We start from the raw sequence: 20936 nt of genomic DNA on the forward strand, positions 1-20936 counted from the left end.
CATTGTTGCTGAGGAAGAAAAGTTCCACACTATCCACCGCATGGTGGAGGAAGGCCTTCGGGGTTGCATCGATAAATCTTCTTGGAAACCATCAAAAGAAGATGTCGATGCGTTTGTCTCAGCGTGTCGTGAGTTGCCCATTATTGCCTCGATCCGAATCCGGGATGTCTCCCTTCAAACTCATCGTGGTGCAACCCTTCGATCCGAGTTCAAATATTTTCGTGATCTGATCGATGCCCCTGTTGATGTCAACTTGGAGTACCTGCGTGTGCTTCGCCGTGCCTATATGGTTGGCTTATCTGGAGTCCGTAAACATATCGCGGAGAAGTATCGCCAAGTGGTTGCCACGATCAATGTGGCACTCGAGCCACTAAGTGTATTCTTTATATCACAGCTGTCAGGAATTGCCGAGGAAGAGGTCCTAGCCATATTGGATCCAATTCGCTCAATTGTCGATCTTTCTTCAGAAATTGGCTTGGAACATTCTTCGGAAAGTCCTCCAGAAAGTTCCTCAGAGGAACCGTAGGGCGTCAAATTCTATCATGCAACGATGAAAGAGTTTATAACGGGGGATCCGATTGGTAATGAAAATGACAAAGTATTCTTTATCAGGGATGTGAATAAGTATTTCATTGGACTGCCACTCCTCCGATTTTTCAATAATAGTTGCGAGCAGGGTGTGTTTGGGGAGCCTTCCATTCTCCCTTTAGGAGATAAACGAAAATGGAGCGATTTTCTGAAGAGAGAACACCCCCATCATCTCCGATATGCTCGTGAACACTTATTAGAACACCTAGACCCCTCGCAACTCTTTGCACAAAAGTCCAATTTGCAGAACGAGTTTAATACATTCCTCACGCGAAACTTGGTTACATTTATGCACTTAGCACCATTGTATGAACAGAATCAGAGATTCCCCGATGGATTTGATAAATTCACCGTAAGTGAACTCATTTGTGCCACACTTATTTTAAATAATGTAATGTCACACAGAACAATGATTCATTCAAACTCTTGAGGGAAGCTCGAGAAAAGCAATCAGTGGAATATTCGCTCTGGGAGTCCGGCGTTTATGCGACTTCGTCAACACCATGGCACCTCCATCGATCAACCCTTCCTTTCACCCCGCCCTCATCACCTTTGTACAAACTGTACGGCCACCTCTCCGATCCCGTCCGGATTTTCACCATTTCCGGCGAGTTTTCCGGGTACGGAATCCCACTGAGTGAGGATTTACTCCATGCTCGAATGGTCATGGAGGCGAAGCTACCTAATTTTCCAAAGAAGGCTGACAGTCGTGATGAGTATGATGCTCAATTCAACGACCCTGATGTTCGTAATGGTATTGTGACATGTGCAGCACTCTCCCTCGATGGTCATCATATAGCTCTCGGTTTTGGTAGTGGTGTCATTGAGCTTGCTGATATCGATCATCAGTGCACGATTTCCCGATTCCAGCTCAATCCACCCAACCATCCAGTCTGGATCGAATTTGTCCATGGCACCCACCGTGTTGCTGCCGAGGACAATGAGGGGAACGTCACCATTCTGACCCACAATATGACCCCCGTGAATCTTGGTGCTCTCCCCAACAGTCCTGCTGCAACCCGAGTATCAGATAATGGATTATTCATCATACGGGTTCCACGAGACTCTTGGTACAACAACATGGCTCTCGTGTCCATTTTGGGTGACCCACACATGCAGCTCCTTGCTTCTCCTAGCTCCAACTTAGGTAACTTTGGGTTTGGTGTTCCCCATCGTCGCACGCTTGGGTTTTCTCCAGGAGCACGTTATATTGGCGCTTTCGATGACCTCCGCGCTTTCACCTGGTCGACAGACTCGGGTGAGCTCATTGCGCACTATCGTGTGACGGATCTCAAGTTTTGGATCATGAATCCTGCTTTTCCCCTCGCCTGCCCCCACCGCATCCCTGATCCTGTATTCACTCGACCTACCCTTCCGTTGACAGAAGGTGGCGCAGCAGATATACATCATTCCGAAACACGTAATTTGGACGAGTCCTGGATCAAGTGCCCATTTTATGTCCTCTTGCAAAGCGAGGAGGACACAAAGGAGGGGAACGTGCAGGAGGAAGAGATTTATTCATCCGCTGCTGGGAGAGTCCCACTGTTAGGGTCCCATGGAGGACGCAGGGGGCAACCAATGTTCTTCAATGGCGGTGTAGAATTCATTATTCCTGAGGAGTATCTACCAGGTGGTATTTCTGGTGCCAAAAGTCTAGGCGCTTGGTATGGTGATCAAGCGCCATTTGATTCTACCCGTCTGTACAGCCCTCGGTCCAGCAAAGATGGGACTCGAATCCTTCTCCAAGGCAGGCAGACAGCTCCAATTGTTGTTGATCTTAGCCAAGTCGTTTAAGATGTTCGTAGTCATCTTCCTATTTACCCTGCGCATCTTGCCCGCTGCCAGAGCGAAGTTTAAGTTGCCCTCCCACATCCCTCGGACGAGGTTCCGTTTCCCTACGGCACTATAAATAAAGCTCGAATACTTCAACAGATCTCCTCCCTTGCACTGTCGTCGAGTCCTGGGTCGGACAAAATGAATGCTCAGCGTTGCGACCGTAGAGATCTTTTGATTTTGCCTTTTTCATAGTTCCTCAATTTAATCAACAGCAAATTTTCCGTTGTCACTTCTTTGAACGTACCAAAAATCGATCTCTCCTTTCCCAGATCCATCGTTTCACCCGACGTTCATCCTTAGCTGCACATAAGTAATGTAACAAAAATACCAACGTACTACAAGCGCTTGGTATATGTGTGTGTGCGAGCGCGAGCGTTGCTCCGAAACCTGTGGCCAGCGAAAGTTGAAAACCCGAAGAGAAGTTGCGCCGTATTCGGATTAGTCTCAAGACCAATGCGCAAAGAAATAGGATAGGTATAGTTATCCAAGCTTAAGCCCCCCCACCCACGGTAGCAGCGTGGTTCTCGACGACTTCATTCCAGAATCAGGCTTATTGTGTTGACACATCAACGCGCCGGGTGGCTACTGATCCATGTACTCCATCCGATCCTCGCCCTCGCAATCTTGCTGCACGGTCCAGGATAATTTGATAGAAGTTGACCTCAGGTGGCCTGGGCCCAATATCGGTAACTTTCGGGGCATTTCTAGTTCTTAATAACATGCTACCAGTAGTGCATGCTCACGCATCATCGCACAAGGAAAACTTTCCCGCGGAGAGTGCAGGCAGGTCCACTCAATCGTTCCAACTTATGATGGCAATTGTGAAAGTATACCCAAATATCAGTAAGTGATGGCTCACCAGAGGGAAATGGTTGGGGTTCACTACGAGAGGACGAGCGATCCCAGCCTATTGTTATTTTCTACGTCCGCTGAAGGTTCTTGGATTACGAATCCCACAGTCCCCGCCACCTGCTCGCTTCTAATGATCCGTTATCCACTCGAGCAGACGTGTATCTTTCCGAAGCAGATGCAGGGAATGGCTCATATGAATGTTGGATCAACCACCCATCTTACGACCTCTCACCAAACATGCACAAAGACCTCAGCGTCTATTTGTCTGTTGCAGGGAGAACCCCACCGCTTTAGATCGGAAACGTGAACAAGGGACTACTGATATGGTTTACCGCAAAACCCATCCGTTGGTTCTGTGACGGGTGACGTCAACCATCGAGGGACCCGGTATAGTGATCGGGTGCCGTTTGTTGCCACGAATCTCTACCGCCTTCCGGTTAGCAGGGATGGGATTCAATTTCCGGACGACAGCTCCAATTGTCATCGATATTAGCCAAGTCGTTCAGTGTCATTGCGATTTCTTCCTCTTCATTTGCTAGTCCCCAAGCTCGAGCTTTTTTCTGTTACTACGTCATTTAGGATTGTGTGTTGTCAGTACGCCGCTTCACTTAATATCCTATAGCATTCATAAGAATGGGTCAGTAGCATCCCATACTCAGTACTGTTGAAGGGAAAAAGATCTTCTAAGGCTGAGCGGCAAAGCTCCACGCCCCATGAGGATCCAGACGAAACAACCGATCAACTCGAATATACGTACAGTCAAGATTCTCTGTCGTTTGCCAGCTTCTGGCTTCATCCCGCTTGACGCCGCCGGGTTCAATTCCCTCAGTATTTCCCTCATGCAACTCCTGGAAAGGTTTATGGTTCCTTCAAGTTCCTGCTGACAATCTCCTTGCCACCTCTCGATGCCTACCCCGGCTCCCTCATAACCTAGCGCTTTGGGGAACCTGGTAACTGTACTACCAGTGAGATCCGAGTCGCATGTCACTCAATGATTCATCCGTCAGACCCGACTACTTGTGCCAAGTGAGCCAGGCCACCATGCAAAACATCAGGCAGCTGCTGTCTCACGTCCATGTCCAGAATTAAGCTGGGCGAGCAAGTAAATCAGAATATAATAACCATCTATGGCAAAACATAATGCCAGAGGCCAGTGAGAATGGATTGCGAGGGACAACGGCAAGAATTAAATAAACCTCAGTTATCAAAAATACTTGGAAGATGCATTCAAAACATTTACAGCATTCTCTGCGATTCCTGCTCAATACCGCGCTCGCATAAAACACAAGCTGAGTTCCAGTGGCAATTCGCCGCTCAGCCACTGAGCGGGGGTGACGTGGCCTTGCAAGAGACTTCTTGTAGAAGCAATGGGATGTCACCGCGGAGCTGTTCGCAGGGGCGAGCGAGAGAGGATTCGAGGAGTCCCTCAGGTCCTGCAGTGTCAGGAGACAGTGAACCCTAGTTATAAGTTGGAGAATCTATAGCGATCGGATAGGGCCGTGAGAGCGAGAACGGATCGTGATACGCTGCAGCTAATCGAGGACTGAGCAGATAGCTCTTAGCGAGAATGATCGTGCGTGGGTTTGGGTGTGAAGACATTGATCCCTTCAATTGCAACTGTTGCAAGAAGCGCCAGCATTGGAGCACACACAGATAGCCATTGGTGCGCTATGGATGATGATCAGACATGAAATTGGAGTTAGGGAGAGGAATTTCACAGCGACTTCTGAACTAGGACAATGCCGCATAGAATGTTTGAGGAACTGGTTGTAAGGTCGATGTTACCTGCCTTTGGTTCATAGATGCCGAAAGGAAAAATTACTAGGAAGTGTAGCAGTTTACTGAACGTTGTACGGCTCGATTAAGCCACTATCAGGTCGTCCCATAATCCAAAATAAGATACTGCCGTTGAAGAGCAATCTATACCCGAAACCCTATCAGCACAAGTCAATCCAGAGGTTTCAGGGACTCACAAGTTTCGGCAACGCACATAGCACCTCGTTCTTGAAATGCCTGGGGTGATGTCCCCGCTCGGCACGAAGGTCTGTACTTGAAATTGTCAAGCTGGACGTTCGTTTGGTAACATCCCGACCCTCTTTAACTTTATTAAGTCCGAATGTCTTCACCTTGTTGAAGATATTTGTTGCTCTGAATAGATTCGGATGGCGATAGAAAGCACCAAACCCAGAAATGAGAGGAGTGAGGCCATCGATTGGAACTGACGGACAACTAGGATTGACCGTGGATGCTGTAGATCGAAAGACATCTGGTGGAATAGAATTAAGCGCATGACTAGATTTATGGAATGAGCCACCGAAAAATAATATACTTGTCACGGGCTCATGAATTATATGTCTGACTTGTCTGACTTGATCGACATACTGAGGTCCGGATTCAAATTTTGTATTACAAATGTAGAAGTCACGCTCTGCTTTCAATACAAAAGTCACATGTTACACGGGGATAAACCCAGTCCGATCCATTCTGGGGGCAACACGCTTAGGCATTTGCCGAAGTCTGAGAAAACAAGTTTGGGGCATGCGAGGTTCCCATGGGAAAATCTAGTTACTTTGTATGAAGTCGGCAGCCAAGCCTGTATTGGGTGGAACTACTTATATATTACTTCGCATGCAACAACAGTATTGGGTGTTGTGGTCCAGGTGGTAGAGTGCTGATTTGTGGTTTCTATTTTGAAGGCATGGGTTCGACTCCCACTGTGTACATCTTTTTATTGTGTTCCAAGCTGGGCCTGAATACTTATATGAAGGCATGGATTCGGTTCTATTTTTTCCTAATTTACTGACATTGTGCATAAAAAATTTCCACTGCAACCACATGGGAATGCAAAAACAAAAACACAACAAAAAAAAACAAGATTTACCCCTAGTGGGAATCGAACCCATAGCTTCAAAATGAAAACTACATGCTGACACTCCACCACCTAGACCGCAACACCCGACGCTTTTGTTGCATGCGAAGTAATATATAAGTAGTCACTCCCAACACAGGCTTGGGTGCCGACTTCATAGCAAAGTAACTGTCTGGGAACCTCCAGACTTGTTTTCTCAGACTTCGGCAAATGCCTAAGCGTGTTGCCACTCCCAGAATTGAGTAGGTGATCGGACTTGGGTTTATCCCCGTGTAACATGTGATCTTTTGTATTGAAAGCAGAACGTGACTTCGACATTCGTAATATAAAATTTGAACCCGGACCTAAGTATGTCGATCAAGTCAGACAAGTCAGACATATAATTCATGAACCCGTGACAAGTATATTATTTTTCGGTGGCTCATTCCATATAGATTGGCATTCCGTCTGAATTGGTGTCATCGTCCTATGACTAACGCGACTTAACGGTTGGCCAAAATGATTATGTACAAGGCATAACGTGGGAAGGCAAAAAAGGAACAGCGTCAGCTTTTACTAATAACGTTTACGTTGAGTGATATGGCCGAGCCACTCTTACACATCCAGTCAGACACACGGACATCAGCATCTCATATAGTTCCCTCCCTCAGTGGCCCTCTGGCAATGTGCCTCAGCACAGCTGCTTTGACTCAAGTTACCAGAACAGGTCAGGATATCACCCTCATCGTGTAGGGGTCCAGGATATCGATGCTGGGTTGTGCGGAATCAGTTCGAGCATAGTTCGCCATAGAAATATGAGGACAAAGCCACGTTCGCGAGATTCTCGCCGTGTTAGTGATGCCTTCCTCGGACCAGCCTGAGATAACTCCTAGCTGAGGACTCAATTTCCATGCTAAATCTGCATCGTTTGCAAAATACCCAAAGGCGCATGGTCAACACAAGCAGATTTTCGGAGTTTGTTATCCAGCGAAATGATTTCGGTAGCGTTGTTAACGTCCCGGCTTTGTGCCGACAAAGGGCATTTCGTATTTGCCATACTGCTTTATTTGTCGTGGGGTGAGCGGCCTACCTATCCCAACTGTTCAGCACCCCCTCAGCGATTGCTAACGCACGATGTCTGGCCGATCTGGGTTCTCTCGGTTTTTCGAGAGACGGCACTCTTCCAAGCGTCCCGGCGGTCCATCGCAACCCTCGACCCATGTTCCCAACATCCAGATCAATCCTCCCCCAACTGCAAAGGATGTAGCCATTAGTGGAGATCGTGATATATTTGAAGAATCTCGTCTTAAATCTACTACTACTGCGTCAACCGGTGGCAGTTCTCGAGATCTAGAGAAGAGGAGGCCTTTGCGGCAAGCTATATCTGAGCTGTTCAGAAGAAGTCCCGGCCCCGATCCCAACCGTCGTACCGACCAATCAAGGGCCCCCCACCCCAAACAATCTGTCCTCTCTACGCCTGATCCGCCATCCCCGAATCCATCACCATCACCCTTCCTCCCTGAGGGGACCATCGATATCTCTCATACAATGCCCGGTAGGCACATCTTCCACGCACAACCAGGCGAGAGCTTAAATATCCCATCGCCAATAGACCGAACAGCGTCATCTTCGCCCGTTCCTGCTGGTGATGGAAAGAAAACAATCATCGCCACCACAAGGCATGTCCTCCAAACTGCTGCCTCTGCCCTTAAGTTCGTCCCCATTCCAAACATCGATCAGATACCAAGTATACTCCTGTCGTGGCTCCAAGTTTACGAGGTTCGTAAATGTTGCGATCGTGTAAATTGATTAGATGTTTTCACGTCTTTCCGACATGCAGACCATTGGCAACAATGATGAGGATCTCAAGGGATTAGACGATGAAGTTCGAAAGGCTCACGAAACGATCTTTAGGCCCCTCCTGTTGTGGACTGGCCAGGTTCCCCCCGAGATAGGTGACCTAATTCAACGATTCAACTTGTATGTGCATTTGCTTCATCGCTCTCTCGTTTAAATCCCAACTTTTGGTCACAGAGCCCTTAAACAACAGTTGAGGCAAATCGAAGCACTCAAACATCAAAAACTTGCCAAGAGGGTAAATTTAGCGACTGAGATAACCCAGGAAATAAGCGCTGTGAAGTCCTGCATCGGTGATGCTGTCTCCCGCTTTACGGTTTGTTTCGTTGGTGTTCAGACTGTCCGATGACTGACTTGGGCATACCCCATAGACCGCTGCGACAACTCTGAACCTTCTCCACACAATTCAGTCATCAGTAGACCGTTGGTTGTTTTCCCCTGATTTCACTGCTTGGAATTTAATGATATATTAGGTGAACTCTCGAAACTCTACAAAGGAAAGGCGGAATACTTTGCGGTGAAAAGCAAGTCGAAATGCCTGGAAAACACCCGTGTCCGGATTCAGGAATCGATACTCGATCATTTGGAGAAACAGGAACACCGATTTGTCTGGCTTCGTGGCTCTCCGGGCACTGGAAAGACTGCTATATCGATGAGTGTCGCCTCAACGCTTGCCCAACAACGTCGCTTGGCAGCGTCTTTCTTCTGGGACAAGAACCAAAAGGGAACAGGACTTGATTCGATTGAACACTTCCCCTCTACTCTTGCACGCCAGCTTGCCTTGTTTAACACTGAGTACGAGGGCCTTCTTACCAATCAGCTTCGACAGCCTTCTTCACTGGAGCGCATTCCAGGCTCTGCTCTGGAGAAGCAGATGAGAGCTTGGATCGTCGAACCCATGCACAAACTCTTGTCTCTGGGTGAGGAGCGCTTCATCATCATCTTGGATGGACTGGACGAGTGTGGGGCTCAGGAGGAACTTGAGTCCTTAATGGAGCTTGTACTCATCCTCAATGAACTGCCGGCTGCATTTGCCGTGTTGGTTAGCAGTCGTCCAGAGTCATCGGTCATCTCAGCTTGGGATGCAGCTCGGGCTCAGGGCCTTGTCATACCATATGAAGATGTGGACACTGTCGCGAAGGATGAGAAGTTCCACACTATCTGCCGCATGGTGGAGGAAGGCCTTCGGGGTTGCGTCAATAAGTCTTCCTGGAAACCGTCAAAAGAGGATATCGACGCATTTGCCTCGGCCTGTCGTGGATTGCCTATTATCGCCTCAATCCGAGTCCGGGATGTCTCTGTTCGAACTCATCGCGGTGCAACCCTTCGATCTGAGTTCGAATACTTCCGTCACCTCATCGACACCCCTGTTGACGTCGACTCAGAGTACTTGCGCATACTTCGCCGTGCCTATATGTTCGACTCATCCGGAGTTCCTCCACATATAGCCGAGAAGTATCGCCAACTGGTTGGCACAATAATTGTGGCGTTTGAGCCACTGAGTGTGTTTTCCATGTCGCAACTATTAGGAATCACCGAGGAAGAGGTCCTAGCCATATTGGAACCAATTAGCTCAATTGTCGATTTTTCTGAAGCAAGTGGCTTGGAGCGTTCCTCAAAAGGATCCTCGGATGACCCGAAGGGTGTCAAATTCTATCATGCAACGATGAAAGAGTTCATAACGGGGGATTTGATTGGTAATGAAGATGACAAAGTATTCTTTATCAAAGATGTGAATAAGTATTTCCTCGGACTGCCGCTCCTCAGATTTTTCAATAATAGTTGTGAGCGGGATGTGTTTGGGGAGCCTGCCATTCTCCCTTTAGGAGATGAACGGACATGGGGAGATTTTTGGGAGAGAAAACATCATCTCCCCCATCATCTCCGATATGCTCGTCAATACTTATTAGAACACCTAGACCCCTCACAACTCTTTGCGCAAGAGTCCAATTTGCAGAATGAGTTTAATACATTCCTAACACGAAACTTGGTTACATTTATGCACCTGGCACCATCCAATGAACGGAATCAGAGATTCCCCGATGGATTTGATAAATTCACCGTAAGTGAACTCATTTGTGCCACGCTTATTTTAAATAATATAATGTCACACAGGACCATGATTCATTCAAACTCTTGAGGGAAGCTCGAGAAAAGCAATCAGTGGAGTATGCGTCTTGGGAGTCCGGCGCTTATGTGACTTCCTCGGCACCATGGCACCTCCATCGATCGACCCTTCCTTTCGCCCCATCCTCCTCACCTTTGTACAAACTGTATGGCCATCTCTCCGATCCCATCCGGATCTTCACTATTTCCGGCGAGTTTTCCGGGCACAGAATCCCGTTGAGTGAGGATTTACTCAATGCTCGAATGGTCATGGAGGCGAAGCTACCTAATTTGCCAAAGAAGGCTGATAGTCGTGATGAGTATGATGCTCAATTCAACGACCCTGATGTTCGTAATGGTATTGTGACATGTGCAGCACTCTCCCTTGATGGTCATCATATAGCTCTTGGTATTGGTAGCGGTGTCATCGAGCTTGCCGATATTCACCGTCAGCGTACGATTTCCCGATTCCAGCTCGATCCACCCAACCATCCAGTCTGGATCGAATTTGTCCATGGCCACCGAGTTGCTGCCGAGGACAATGAGGGGAATATCACCATCCTTAGCCATGGTATGACCCTCATTAACCTTGGCACTCTTCCCAACGGCGCTCTTCCTGCTGTAACTCGAGTATCAGATAACGGATTATTTATCATACGAGTCCCATGGAACAGTGGTAACTCGTGGTACGACAACATGACTCTCATATCCATTCTGGACACCCCGCACATGCAGCTCCTTGCTTCTCCTCCTTCCCACTCGGATGATTCCCCTCGCCATGGCACGCTCACTATTCCTCACCGTCGCACGCTTGGGTTTTCTCCAGGAGCGCGTTATATCGGCGCTTTCGATGGCCTCAGTGCTTTCACCTGGTCGACAGATTCATGTGAACTCATTGCGCATTATCGTGTAACGGATTTCAAATTTTGGATTATGAATCCCGCTGTTCCCCCTGCCTGCTCTTATCGCATCCCTGATCCTGTATCCGTTCGACCTACCCTTCCCTTGACAAAAGTTGGCGCAGCAGATATACATCGTTCCAAAACAGATGCGGGGCATAACTTGGACGCGTCCTGGATTAAGTGTCCATTTTATGTTCTTTCGCAAAACAAGGGGGAGGAGGAGTGGTGGAAGTCTGACATCCGTTCATCCACTGCAGGAAAAACTCCACTGCTCGGAACCGATATAAAACGCACTGGGCTACCAATGTTCTTCAATGGCAAATTAGAATTCGTTATTCCCAAGGAGTACCAACCAGTTGTTTCTTATGGCGCCGAAGGTCTAGGCGCTTGGTATGGTGATCAAGTGCCATTTGATCCTACCCTTCTGTACAGCCCTCAGTCCAGCAAAGATGGGACTCGAATCCTCCTCCAAGGCCGGCAGGCGGCTCCAATCATTGTCGATCTTAGTCAAGTCGTTTAGGATGTTTGTGGCCAATTGAAATATTTTCCTATTTACCTTGCGCGTTCTATCCACGATCAGAGGGGGGATCGCAAAGTTTCGCCAGGTCGCCTTCCATCTTTCTGGACTCCGACGAGATTTCCTTTCGCTACGGCGAAGTACAGCTCGGGCTTCAACGGATCTATGATCACTCTTCCCTTGCACTGCCGTTTAGTCCCGGGTCGGACAAAATGACAGCGTTGCGACCACAGACTTTTTGATTTTGCTCTTTTCCATAGTTCCCCAATTCGCTTCCACCCCGTATCAGAATGAATATATCTGTCCATTTGAGGCACTGAAAAGCTTGCCCAAAGCAAATTTTCTCTTATCACTTCTTTAAACGTACGAAAAATCGGTATTTCATTTGACAGTTCCATCGTTTCACCCGGCGTTCATCCTCTGCTTCACTCAATGTGACAAGAAACCAACGTTATATAAATGCTAGATATGTGTGTGTGTGTGTGTGCGAGCGTTTAATGCCACAAGATATCTGGGCAAAAGTGGCGGTCTTTGCATCGCGTTAAATAAAGCCAACGTATGAGTGATCCCATCCTGACTTAGCCCATGAACTTATGAGGCTCGAAGAGTACCCCGTTCCGCCCCCCCTGTCCCCATCCCGTCCTGATCGCGCCGAAACCTGAGGCCGGCGAAAGTTGAAATCCCAAAGAGAATTTGAGCCGCATTCGGATTGATCCCAAGACCAACGCGCAAAGAAATGGGACAGGTATCGTTATCCAGGCTTAAGCCCTCCCACCCACGGTAGCAGTGTGGTTCTCGACGACTTCATTCCAGAATCACGCATGCCTGGAAAGAGCAACCCTTTTATTGTATTGGTATCCTGACACATCAGGATTCTCAACGCACCAGCATCAGCCTGAGGTGGCTATTGATCCATATACTCCATCCGATCCTCGCAGCCTTGCCAACACATCTTTACCACCGAGCATAATTCAACCTCAGGTGGCCTGGGCCCAATCTGCAACGATGCTCATGCATCACCGCAAAAGAAAACCATTCCGTGGATAGTGTAGGTGGGTTCACTACAAGAGGACGAGGAATCCTAGCCTATTGTCATTTTCTACGTCCGCTGAAGCTTGTATATGGTGAGTAAGGCACAGATTCGAGCGAAAGCCAAGCAAGCACAGTAGAAATATGGTAGGTGTCACCCTTGAATACTCTTGCGACGTGTTGCCAGCTATTTGGTCAAGGTGAGAATAATAGTTCCCGGGGTTCGAAACTGCGCCGGTAGGCTTCTGGTTTACTACGTAGGCTAAAGCAGCCTCAACAGAACGATCAATTGAGATTATCTGCAGCGCTCGAAGCGAGGGCGTGTGCGTATCGAACCATTGCTTCCGGAAGCGCTCCCCAGCTTGAAGTCCACCTTGTTCTTGAACTCTCACATCCCGACTTTCATATGACGGCGGTGCACATAAGTTCGGCCAACGTTCCTCCAGAGCATCGGGGCCTTGTTCGTCGTGTTCCCCATCAACAGGCTCGCTTGGAGTTCTGTCCTTTTTGCAACGCGCATGAACTTTCACCAACCTCTGGTAGTCCCGTCTTGCCGCCCGAGTCCTCGTCCCTTGTGATATTCTTCTTTTTGCTGTGTTTTGGTTCTTTCCTACCACATTTCATTGCATGATGGAAATTGGCATTCCGTCCACTTAGGTGTCTCAGGCCTTGCGGCGACCGGCTGGCCCGCCTCCTACTTTGGAAAAATAAATTTCCTCCGCAAGTATGGAATGATCGCTCTCTAGCAGTGAAAGATACATCCCTGTCTGAGTGGCACGGCTACGAGAACGCTGCTTTCGGATACGATGAGCTCCTGTCAACTTCAAATGGCAGCATCCAGAATTTCAATGGCTTGGGGAGCGGCGATTTACACTATGCTTCTCATGGGCCTCAAAGCCTCTGAAGAGTACAAGGGCGCATGTTGCGAAGCAGAGCTCCAAAGACCATGCGCCGTCGGCACTGTCATTACAATCATGTGTCTCTTAAGTTCCGGCTTAAAATGGCGAACTCTCCTTCTTTGAAACAGTCATTCGTTAGGTGGGTTGCCGTCCTATGGATTGTCCGGCAACTCGGTACTCTTGGAGAAGGCCAACAAGGTGTCGTTGACCAACTTATCACATCACACAAGGTATGGGTCAGGAACCGTACTTATTGTGAAGATCGCCGCCACATGCCGAATAGAGTTCATGTGCCTCGCGCACCTTTCTAGACGAAATGGAGTCTTCCCTTCGATCAGATAATGTCATCGATCTTCTACAGGAGACGCAGATGAAGGATTGGTTGTGGAGAGCAGTACTCGGCCTGGTCGCAAGTGTGTCAGATACGCCTTTGGGTCCAACTACACTCCGTCGGCGATATGGCAGGCAGTGCGACAAGTGATATCCTCATCTCACAGTGGCACCTCTGATTTATTGAGGCGCTTAGTATGAGTTGAAAGGTTACTTCTCTGGCAACTCCGAAAAGCCACTTTGGACACGTGTAAGACTCGCGTTGTTCACAACCCTCCCTCAATCTTTGACGGTGTTACGAACAAGATGCACTTCCCCTGTCCGACTCGTGGTCTCCTCTCCGTCACTTCCATGGAGGTGGGACATCCGTAGTGCCATTGGAACACTTGGCGTGTGCTTTCACCCTGCGCTCGGCATGGAGCCACTTGGCTTGGAACTCACTCAAGAATAATCAGATCCACTCCGCTGGGCGACTGAAGGACTGACCTGGTATACGCAGAGGCGGGGGGTGGTCTGAGTGCTGAAACGAAGTTTGATGTGAAGTTGTGACCCTTATGCAGTAAGGAGCGTGGACGTCCAGGAGGAGTTCCACCGGTGTGAAAGGCGCAGTGAGAATTATTGCTCCAGCGCCCAGGGATTATATAAGAAATAGTGTAGGAATAGCCGATCGAGGAGGACCAAGCCGCTCGGAACGTTCCTCGGGAGATTCCTCAGTGATCGCGGTGGAGCGTCACATCCTATCACGCGACGATGAAGAAATTCAGGGTATTTCCTCGGACTTCTAGCCAACCACCTTACTTTGAATTTGTCTATGGTAGCATCGTGTTGTTACCGAGGATAACGAGGGAAACGCCAACCATCCTTAGCCAGGTAACAATCTCGGTGTATCCAATGGCCCCTTCCTTACTGGATCTCTAGCGTCGGATAATGGTTTATTTGTCGTACGATTTCCACGGAAGATCGATGGGCCTTGGTACGACAACATACCGCTTACATCGGCTTCAGACCACCCGCACATTCAGCTCCTGGCCTCGCTGCTCCTCCTTCTCACTCTCCGATTCTATCTTTCCGCTCAAATTCTTTGTTAACAGTCCCTCATCGCCGCACGCTTGGATTTTCTCCCGGTTTGCAGAGTCGGTTGCGCGTCACCGTGTTGCGAATTTCAGTTCTTGGATCATGAATCCCATAGTCTCCACTTGCTCATACCTCATACATCGACTCCTCCCCTGGCAGAAGGTGACGCGACATTCCGAAGTGAACGCAGAGCATGACCTAGATGGGACCCAGATCATGAAGACCTAGACGTCTATTCACCTGTTGCCGGAAGAATCCCGCTATTGTGCACCGGAAACTTGAGCGGGGAGCTACCAACTGCAGAACAGAATTCTCTGGCCGCCCGCGATGATCTTCGACCATTTGAGCTTGGTATGGTGATCGGGTGCCGTTTGATGCTACGAATCCTTACCGCCTTCCGTCTACTGACAAGAATGGGACTCCAAGGACGGATGACGGCTCCGGTTGTGATATTAGTTTAAGTCGACTAAGATGTCCGCGGTCGTTGTCGCCCTTAGCCATGGCATGGTCCCGTGAGTCTTGGTACTCTCCCCAACGGCCCCTTTCCTGCTGGAACACAGGCCTTGGTATGACAACATAAACGCTCATACTGACGACCCGCACGTTCAGCCACTCCGCTGACCCTTCCGCTCCATCCTTCTACTCGAATTCTTTGCTAGCTGGCATTCCTCGTCGTCGCGCGCTCGGGTTTCCTCCCAGAGCATGCTATTTTCATGGAGTCAGCACTTTCACTTAGTCGACGGAGCCGGGCGAGTTCATTGCGCCTTACAGCGTCAGTTCTTAGATTATGAATCTCACCACTTGCTCATATCTCATCCCTGGTTCTGTATCCCTCGACTCAATCCTCCCCGGTGATATTGCACCTTTCCGAACCGGATGCACGACTTAAATGTGTCCCATTTTCCAGCCTCCCACCAAGCACGCGCGATTGAAGACCTCGGCGTCTATTCGTCTGTTGCAGGGAGAACCCCATTGCTCTGGATGGGAAACATAAGCGAGGGGCCGCCAGTATGGTTTGACGGTAGAACAGAGTTCACCGTCTCTATGCAGTACCCGCCGGTTAACTTCAGGATGGGTTGCGTCAACCATCTAGGAACCTCATATGGTGATCGAGTGCCGTTTGATGCTACGAATTACGAATCTCTATCACCTCCGGTCCGGCAAGGATGGGACTCGACTTCTGCTCCAAAGCCGGATGATGGCTCCAATCGTCGTCAAAATTAGCAAGTCGTTTACGACGTTCGCAGTCGTTGCGATTCTTTCTTCCCCACTTGTTAGTCACCCGGCTCGAGCGTTTTTCTGTCACTGCGTTATATATTATCCTCCGATTTGGATATTACTGCGCTTGAACATTATTGATAACGAAAACACTGGTGAAGGGGAACAACATCCTCTCTAGCTCTGGAGTCGAACGGCGAAGCACCACCACCCCGAACAGGGATCTGGATGCAATATCACAGCTCGCATATATTCAAATCAATCTTCCCGGCATTGGTTGCTGCACTCATGGTATCCCCATCTGACATCCACCTATGACCCATTGCTCCTACAAGACTGGCAGAGATCTTGTCACTTTGAGGACTGACGATGCGGTGAACACCAGGAACCGCATTCCGAACAGATTGTCTTCGTTCGGCATGAAGATCTGCATTCGAAATTTTCTGAGCAGAACCAGCAGGCCGTTCGTCGTTGTTTTCCCAAATTATTTTAAGGCTAAACTCCTTTCACCTTGCCGACGATGTTCAAAGCTCTGGATAGATTCAGATAGTAATAGAAAGGAGTGTCAAACTTACTCCTCACCGGGTCGGAAGCAGAGTGGGTTAGCGGAAAGAGGAGACAAGTCATGAGGCGATGCTTTTGAGTTCTTGGCTCTGAGGAAGCACCAGGAGAGCTAGGGGAAGGATCGAAGGAGCTACGTTGGTGCGCCACGCGGAGGCACTGGGGTGACAGGACTCCGCGTGAGCAGAAGAAACGGAGGGAGTCCATAAAGCACAATTATGTACTAGGTAGGAGAGGAAGTGATAAAAAGTCCATTGTGATGTGTTCGTGTAATTGCCGTTTGAGAGTACAGAGCCTGATCGAGAAGATATCATGTACGGATGGGACTTCGTCATCACTCGGAGTATTATTAATGACATCTTTCACCCACCCATTTTCAAGGGTAGTGACGCTCGATATCATTAGGTATTCCATGTTTTAGAACGACAGCGAAATAGGACACCTCCGCTGCTTGGTTACCCGAAGGTGCGAGGTCACCAATCAGAGTTAAAAGCGGACACTACAGAGAGGAGTCCAACAGCAATAGAGTCGTACGCGCAAGATTGAATATTATATAATATTTTTCCCATTAGTCCTATTACTCGCTGGTAACCCAACAAAATAGTGGATGCCTGGTAAGTAATTTGTCTAAATCTGTGTCGACGTCACACAAAGACACCCAGCCAGACACAGCCCACCATCAATAGCTTGGATCCCTATACGATGAACTAGGAAGTCATCTAGAGCTGTTCTGGTATGACTTGGAACATTAGAATCGAAGCAACCGGGTTGAAGCATATTGCTGAAGAGCGAATAACCGAGAGGGGTAACAAGGTGGACACCAGACGAGACTCTGGTGTTCGTGTGTGCAATCAATTCGGATATTCGTGTATGTATAGGATAGTTCGTTGTGGCAGGAAACACAAGGACGTAGGCTGGTCACCTGTCTAAGACTGCGTGGTCTTCGTCGTTTATGGCTATTTGGTTCCAACCACCAAATTATTTGAAAAATACTCAAGAGAACGTAGTAAAGACAAGTGGGCTTCTTGGGTTTTCTAATACTTTTAGTTAACAACCCATCCCCGACAGAAGGATATTTCAATATTTGTTGACCTGCTTTTGGCAGTGGTTAGGACAGTGTATGTCGTGTGGTTGAGGCAGCTCAGCTCTCCTCTCTGCCCACAACACGCTCCGCGATTTCTGATACACAATGTCTGATCGATTGAAGTTTTTCAGAAGGGGACTCTCTCCTGCGCCTCCTAGTGGCCCATTGCGACCCTCGACCCCTGTTCCCAAGCTCCAGACCACTACTACTCCAACTGAAAGCGATGTAACAACTAGCACAGGTCACGGTGGATCTGATAGATCCCGTCTTAGGCCTCTTACTACTACTGGTGGTAGTTCTCGCGGCCGGAAGCAGCGGAGTTCTGTTCGGCGCACCATAGCTGAACTGTTCAGCAGAAGTCCCGATCCCGATCCCACTCATATCGACCAATCGAAGTCCTCCAATCCCAGACAACCTGAACCCTCTACGCCCGATCCGCCATTCCCTAATCCATCGCCATCTCCCGTTCTCCCTCACTTGATACCCGGCGAACCCATCATCTGTGGCAACACTGAGACTCACACACTACCAGAACGCACAGGCGTGAGCTTAGATGCGCCATCGTTGATAGATCGAACACCGTCATCTTCAGCCGTCCCTGCTGGTGACGGAAAGAAAACAATCATTGCCGCCACGAGGCTTGTGCTCCAAACTGCCGCCTCTGCTCTTAAGTTCGTCCCCATTCCAAACCTCGATCAGATACCAAGCATACTTCTGACGTGGCTGCAAGTTTATGAGGTCCGTATGTAGGGGGGTTGCAATTTTGCGATCTAATGATATAACCTTCATATTTTCATGCAGACTATTGACAACAATGACGAAAGTCTCAAGGGATTAGACGATGAAGTTCGAAACGCTCACGAAACGATATTTAGGCCCCTTTTGTTGTGGACTGGCCAGCTCCCTCCTGAAATTCGCGAGCTCATTCAACAATTTAACTTGTATCTGCATTCACTTTGTCGCCCTCTCGTCCAAATCTCACATCCCGGTGACAGGGCCCTAAGACAGCAATTGAGGCGAATTGAAGCGCTCAAACACCAAAAGCTTGCCAAGAGGGTAGTCCTAGCGAGTGAGATATCCCAGGAGATAAATGCGGTGAAGTCCTGTATCAGTGATGCTGTCTCCCGTTTCACGGTTTGTTCCGTCAGTGTTCAGACTGTCCATTAACTGACTGGGGCATGCTCCATAGACTGCGGCGACAACTCTAAATCTCTTCCACACAATTCGGTTATCAGTGGACTGTTCGTTGCGCTCCCTTGTCCTTCGCTGCTTGGAATTCAATGATATTCCAGATGAACTCTCGAAATTCTACAAAGCGAATGCGGAATACTCTGCCGTGGAAAGCAAGTCGGAGTGCCTGGAAAACACCCGTGTCCAGATTCAGGAATCGATACTCGATCACTTGGAGAAACGGGAACACCGATTTGTCTGGCTTCGCGGCTCTCCAGGAACTGGAAAGACTGCTATATCAATGAGTGTCGCGTCAACTCTCGACAGACAGGGTCGCTTGGCAGCATCTTTCTTCTGGGACAAAAATCGGAAGGGTGCAGGACTTGCTTCGATTGAGCACTTTCCCTCCACTCTTGCACGTCAGCTTGCCTTGTTTAATGCCGAGTACGAGGGTCTTCTCGTCAGTCGACTCCGACAACCTTCATTGAAGGATGTTCTTGGCTCCGCTCTGGAGAAACAAATGAGAGCTTGGATTATTGATCCAATGAACAAACTCTTATCATTGGGTGAGGAGCGCTTCATCATCATCTTGGATGGACTGGACGAGTGTGGGGCTCAGGAGGAACTTGAGTCCTTAATGAAGCTAGTACTTATCCTCAATGAGCTGCCGGCTGTATTTGCTGTGTTTATCAGCTGTCGTCCAGAGTCATCGGTCATCTCGGCTTGGGATGAGGCCCGGGCTCAGGGCCTTGTCATACCATATGAAGATGTGGACGCTATCGCGAAGGGTGAGAAGTTCTACACTATCCGCCGCATGGTCGAGGAAGGCCTTCAGGGTTGCATCAAGAAGTCTTCCTGGAAACCGTCAAAAAAGGATATCGATGCATTTGCCTCGGCCTGTCGTGGATTGCCGATTATCGCCTCAATCCGAGTCCGGGATGTTTCTGTTCGAACTCGTCGTGGTGCAACCCTTCGATCTGAGTTTGAATACTTCCGTGACCTCATCGGTGCCCCCATTGACGTCAAATCAGAGTACTTGCCCATACTTCGCCGTGCCTATATGTCCGACTCATCTGGAGTCCCTCCACATATAGCCGCGAAGTATCGTCAACTAGTTGGCACAATCACTGTGGCATTCGAGCCACTGAGTGTGTTCTCCATGTCGCAGCTATTAGGAATTGCTGAGGAAGAGGTCCTAGCCATATTGGAACCAATCAGCTCAATTGTCGATCTTTCTGAAGAAAGTGGCTTGGTGTCAAATTCTACCATGCAACGATGAAAGAGTTCATAACGGGGAATCGATTGGTAATGAAAATGACAAAGTATTCTTTATCAAGGACGTGAATAAGTATTTCCTCGGACTACCACTCCTTCGATTTTTCAATAATAGTTGTGAGCAGGATGTGTTCGGGGAGCCCACCATTCTCCCTTTAGGGGATAAACGAAAATGGAGCGATTTTCTGGAGAGAGAACGTCATCGACCCCATCATCTCCGATATACTCGTCAACATTTTATTAGAACATTTGGACCCCTCACAGCTCTTTGCACAAGGGTCCAATTTGCAGGATGAGGTTAACATATTCCTCACGCGAAACTTGGTTACATTTATCCACCTGGCACACATCGATGAACGAAGCAAGGGATTCCCTAATGGATTTGATGAATTCAAGGCAAATAAAATCACTGTGTCACGATTATTTTAACATGACGTCATTTTTTAACAGAATTGCAATTCGTTCAGACTTTTGAGAGAAGCTCGAGAAAAGCAATTTGTGTCGTATTCGGATTGGGAGCCTGGGATTAATCGTGTAATTTCCTGGGAACCATGGCACCTTCATCGATCAACCCTTCCTTTCACCCCAATGTCATCACCTTTCCACAAATTGTATGGCCACCTCTCCGATCCCATCCGAATCTTCACTATTTCCGGCAAGTTTTCTGGACACACAATTCCGTTGAGTGAAGATTTGCTCAATGCTCAAATGGTCATGGAGGCAAAGCTACCTAATTTGCCAAAGAAGGCTGATAGTCAATATAGTCGGGTTGTTGGGATTGATTATGATG

General features: G+C 48.5%; 6 protein-coding genes across 6 annotated transcripts; 5 read left to right on the forward strand and 1 right to left on the reverse strand.

Moving 5' to 3' along the window:
* Nucleotides 1-550: 550 nt before the first annotated feature.
* Nucleotides 551-2382, forward strand: EI90DRAFT_3136372 (uncharacterized protein; the record flags this gene model as incomplete). The annotated part of the gene is made up of 2 exons (XM_039064794.1): nucleotides 551-940; nucleotides 994-2382. The coding sequence occupies 2 exons, from the start codon at nucleotides 551-553 to the stop codon at nucleotides 2380-2382; spliced, it is 1779 nt and encodes a 592-aa protein (XP_038908436.1).
* A 6128-nt stretch (nucleotides 2383-8510) lies between these two features.
* EI90DRAFT_2884548 (uncharacterized protein) lies at nucleotides 8511-8822 on the forward strand (the record flags this gene model as incomplete). The annotated part of the gene is made up of 1 exon (XM_039053947.1): nucleotides 8511-8822. A coding segment is annotated over one exon (312 nt), but the record flags the coding sequence as incomplete, so codon positions are not given.
* A 3745-nt stretch (nucleotides 8823-12567) lies between these two features.
* Nucleotides 12568-13159, reverse strand: EI90DRAFT_3022525 (uncharacterized protein; the record flags this gene model as incomplete). Its single annotated transcript, XM_039057784.1, has 2 exons — nucleotides 12568-13038; nucleotides 13070-13159. The coding sequence occupies 2 exons, from the start codon at nucleotides 13157-13159 to the stop codon at nucleotides 12568-12570; spliced, it is 561 nt and encodes a 186-aa protein (XP_038908438.1).
* Nucleotides 13160-14161: 1002 nt separating this feature from the next.
* EI90DRAFT_483690 (uncharacterized protein) lies at nucleotides 14162-15162 on the forward strand. Its single transcript, XM_039067687.1, has 3 exons — nucleotides 14162-14634; nucleotides 14683-15100; nucleotides 15133-15162. Exons 1-2 carry the CDS (start codon nucleotides 14515-14517, stop codon nucleotides 15064-15066), a joined length of 504 nt encoding a protein of 167 aa, XP_038908439.1. The 5' UTR covers nucleotides 14162-14514; the 3' UTR covers nucleotides 15067-15100; nucleotides 15133-15162.
* A 1313-nt stretch (nucleotides 15163-16475) lies between these two features.
* On the forward strand, nucleotides 16476-17469 carry EI90DRAFT_3091273 (uncharacterized protein; the record flags this gene model as incomplete). The annotated part of the gene is made up of 4 exons (XM_039062380.1): nucleotides 16476-16657; nucleotides 16774-16903; nucleotides 16925-16960; nucleotides 17023-17469. 4 exons carry the CDS (start codon nucleotides 16476-16478, stop codon nucleotides 17161-17163), a joined length of 489 nt encoding a protein of 162 aa, XP_038908440.1. The 3' UTR covers nucleotides 17164-17469.
* A 1580-nt stretch (nucleotides 17470-19049) lies between these two features.
* Nucleotides 19050-19358, forward strand: EI90DRAFT_2879892 (uncharacterized protein; the record flags this gene model as incomplete). Its single annotated transcript, XM_039053913.1, has 1 exon — nucleotides 19050-19358. A coding segment is annotated over one exon (309 nt), but the record flags the coding sequence as incomplete, so codon positions are not given.
* Nucleotides 19359-20936: the final 1578 nt, after the last annotated feature.

This window comes from Cantharellus anzutake (genome assembly GCF_015039405.1).
Source record: "Cantharellus anzutake strain C23 chromosome Unknown EI90scaffold_159, whole genome shotgun sequence".
Lineage (NCBI taxonomy): Eukaryota > Fungi > Basidiomycota > Agaricomycetes > Cantharellales > Hydnaceae > Cantharellus > Cantharellus anzutake.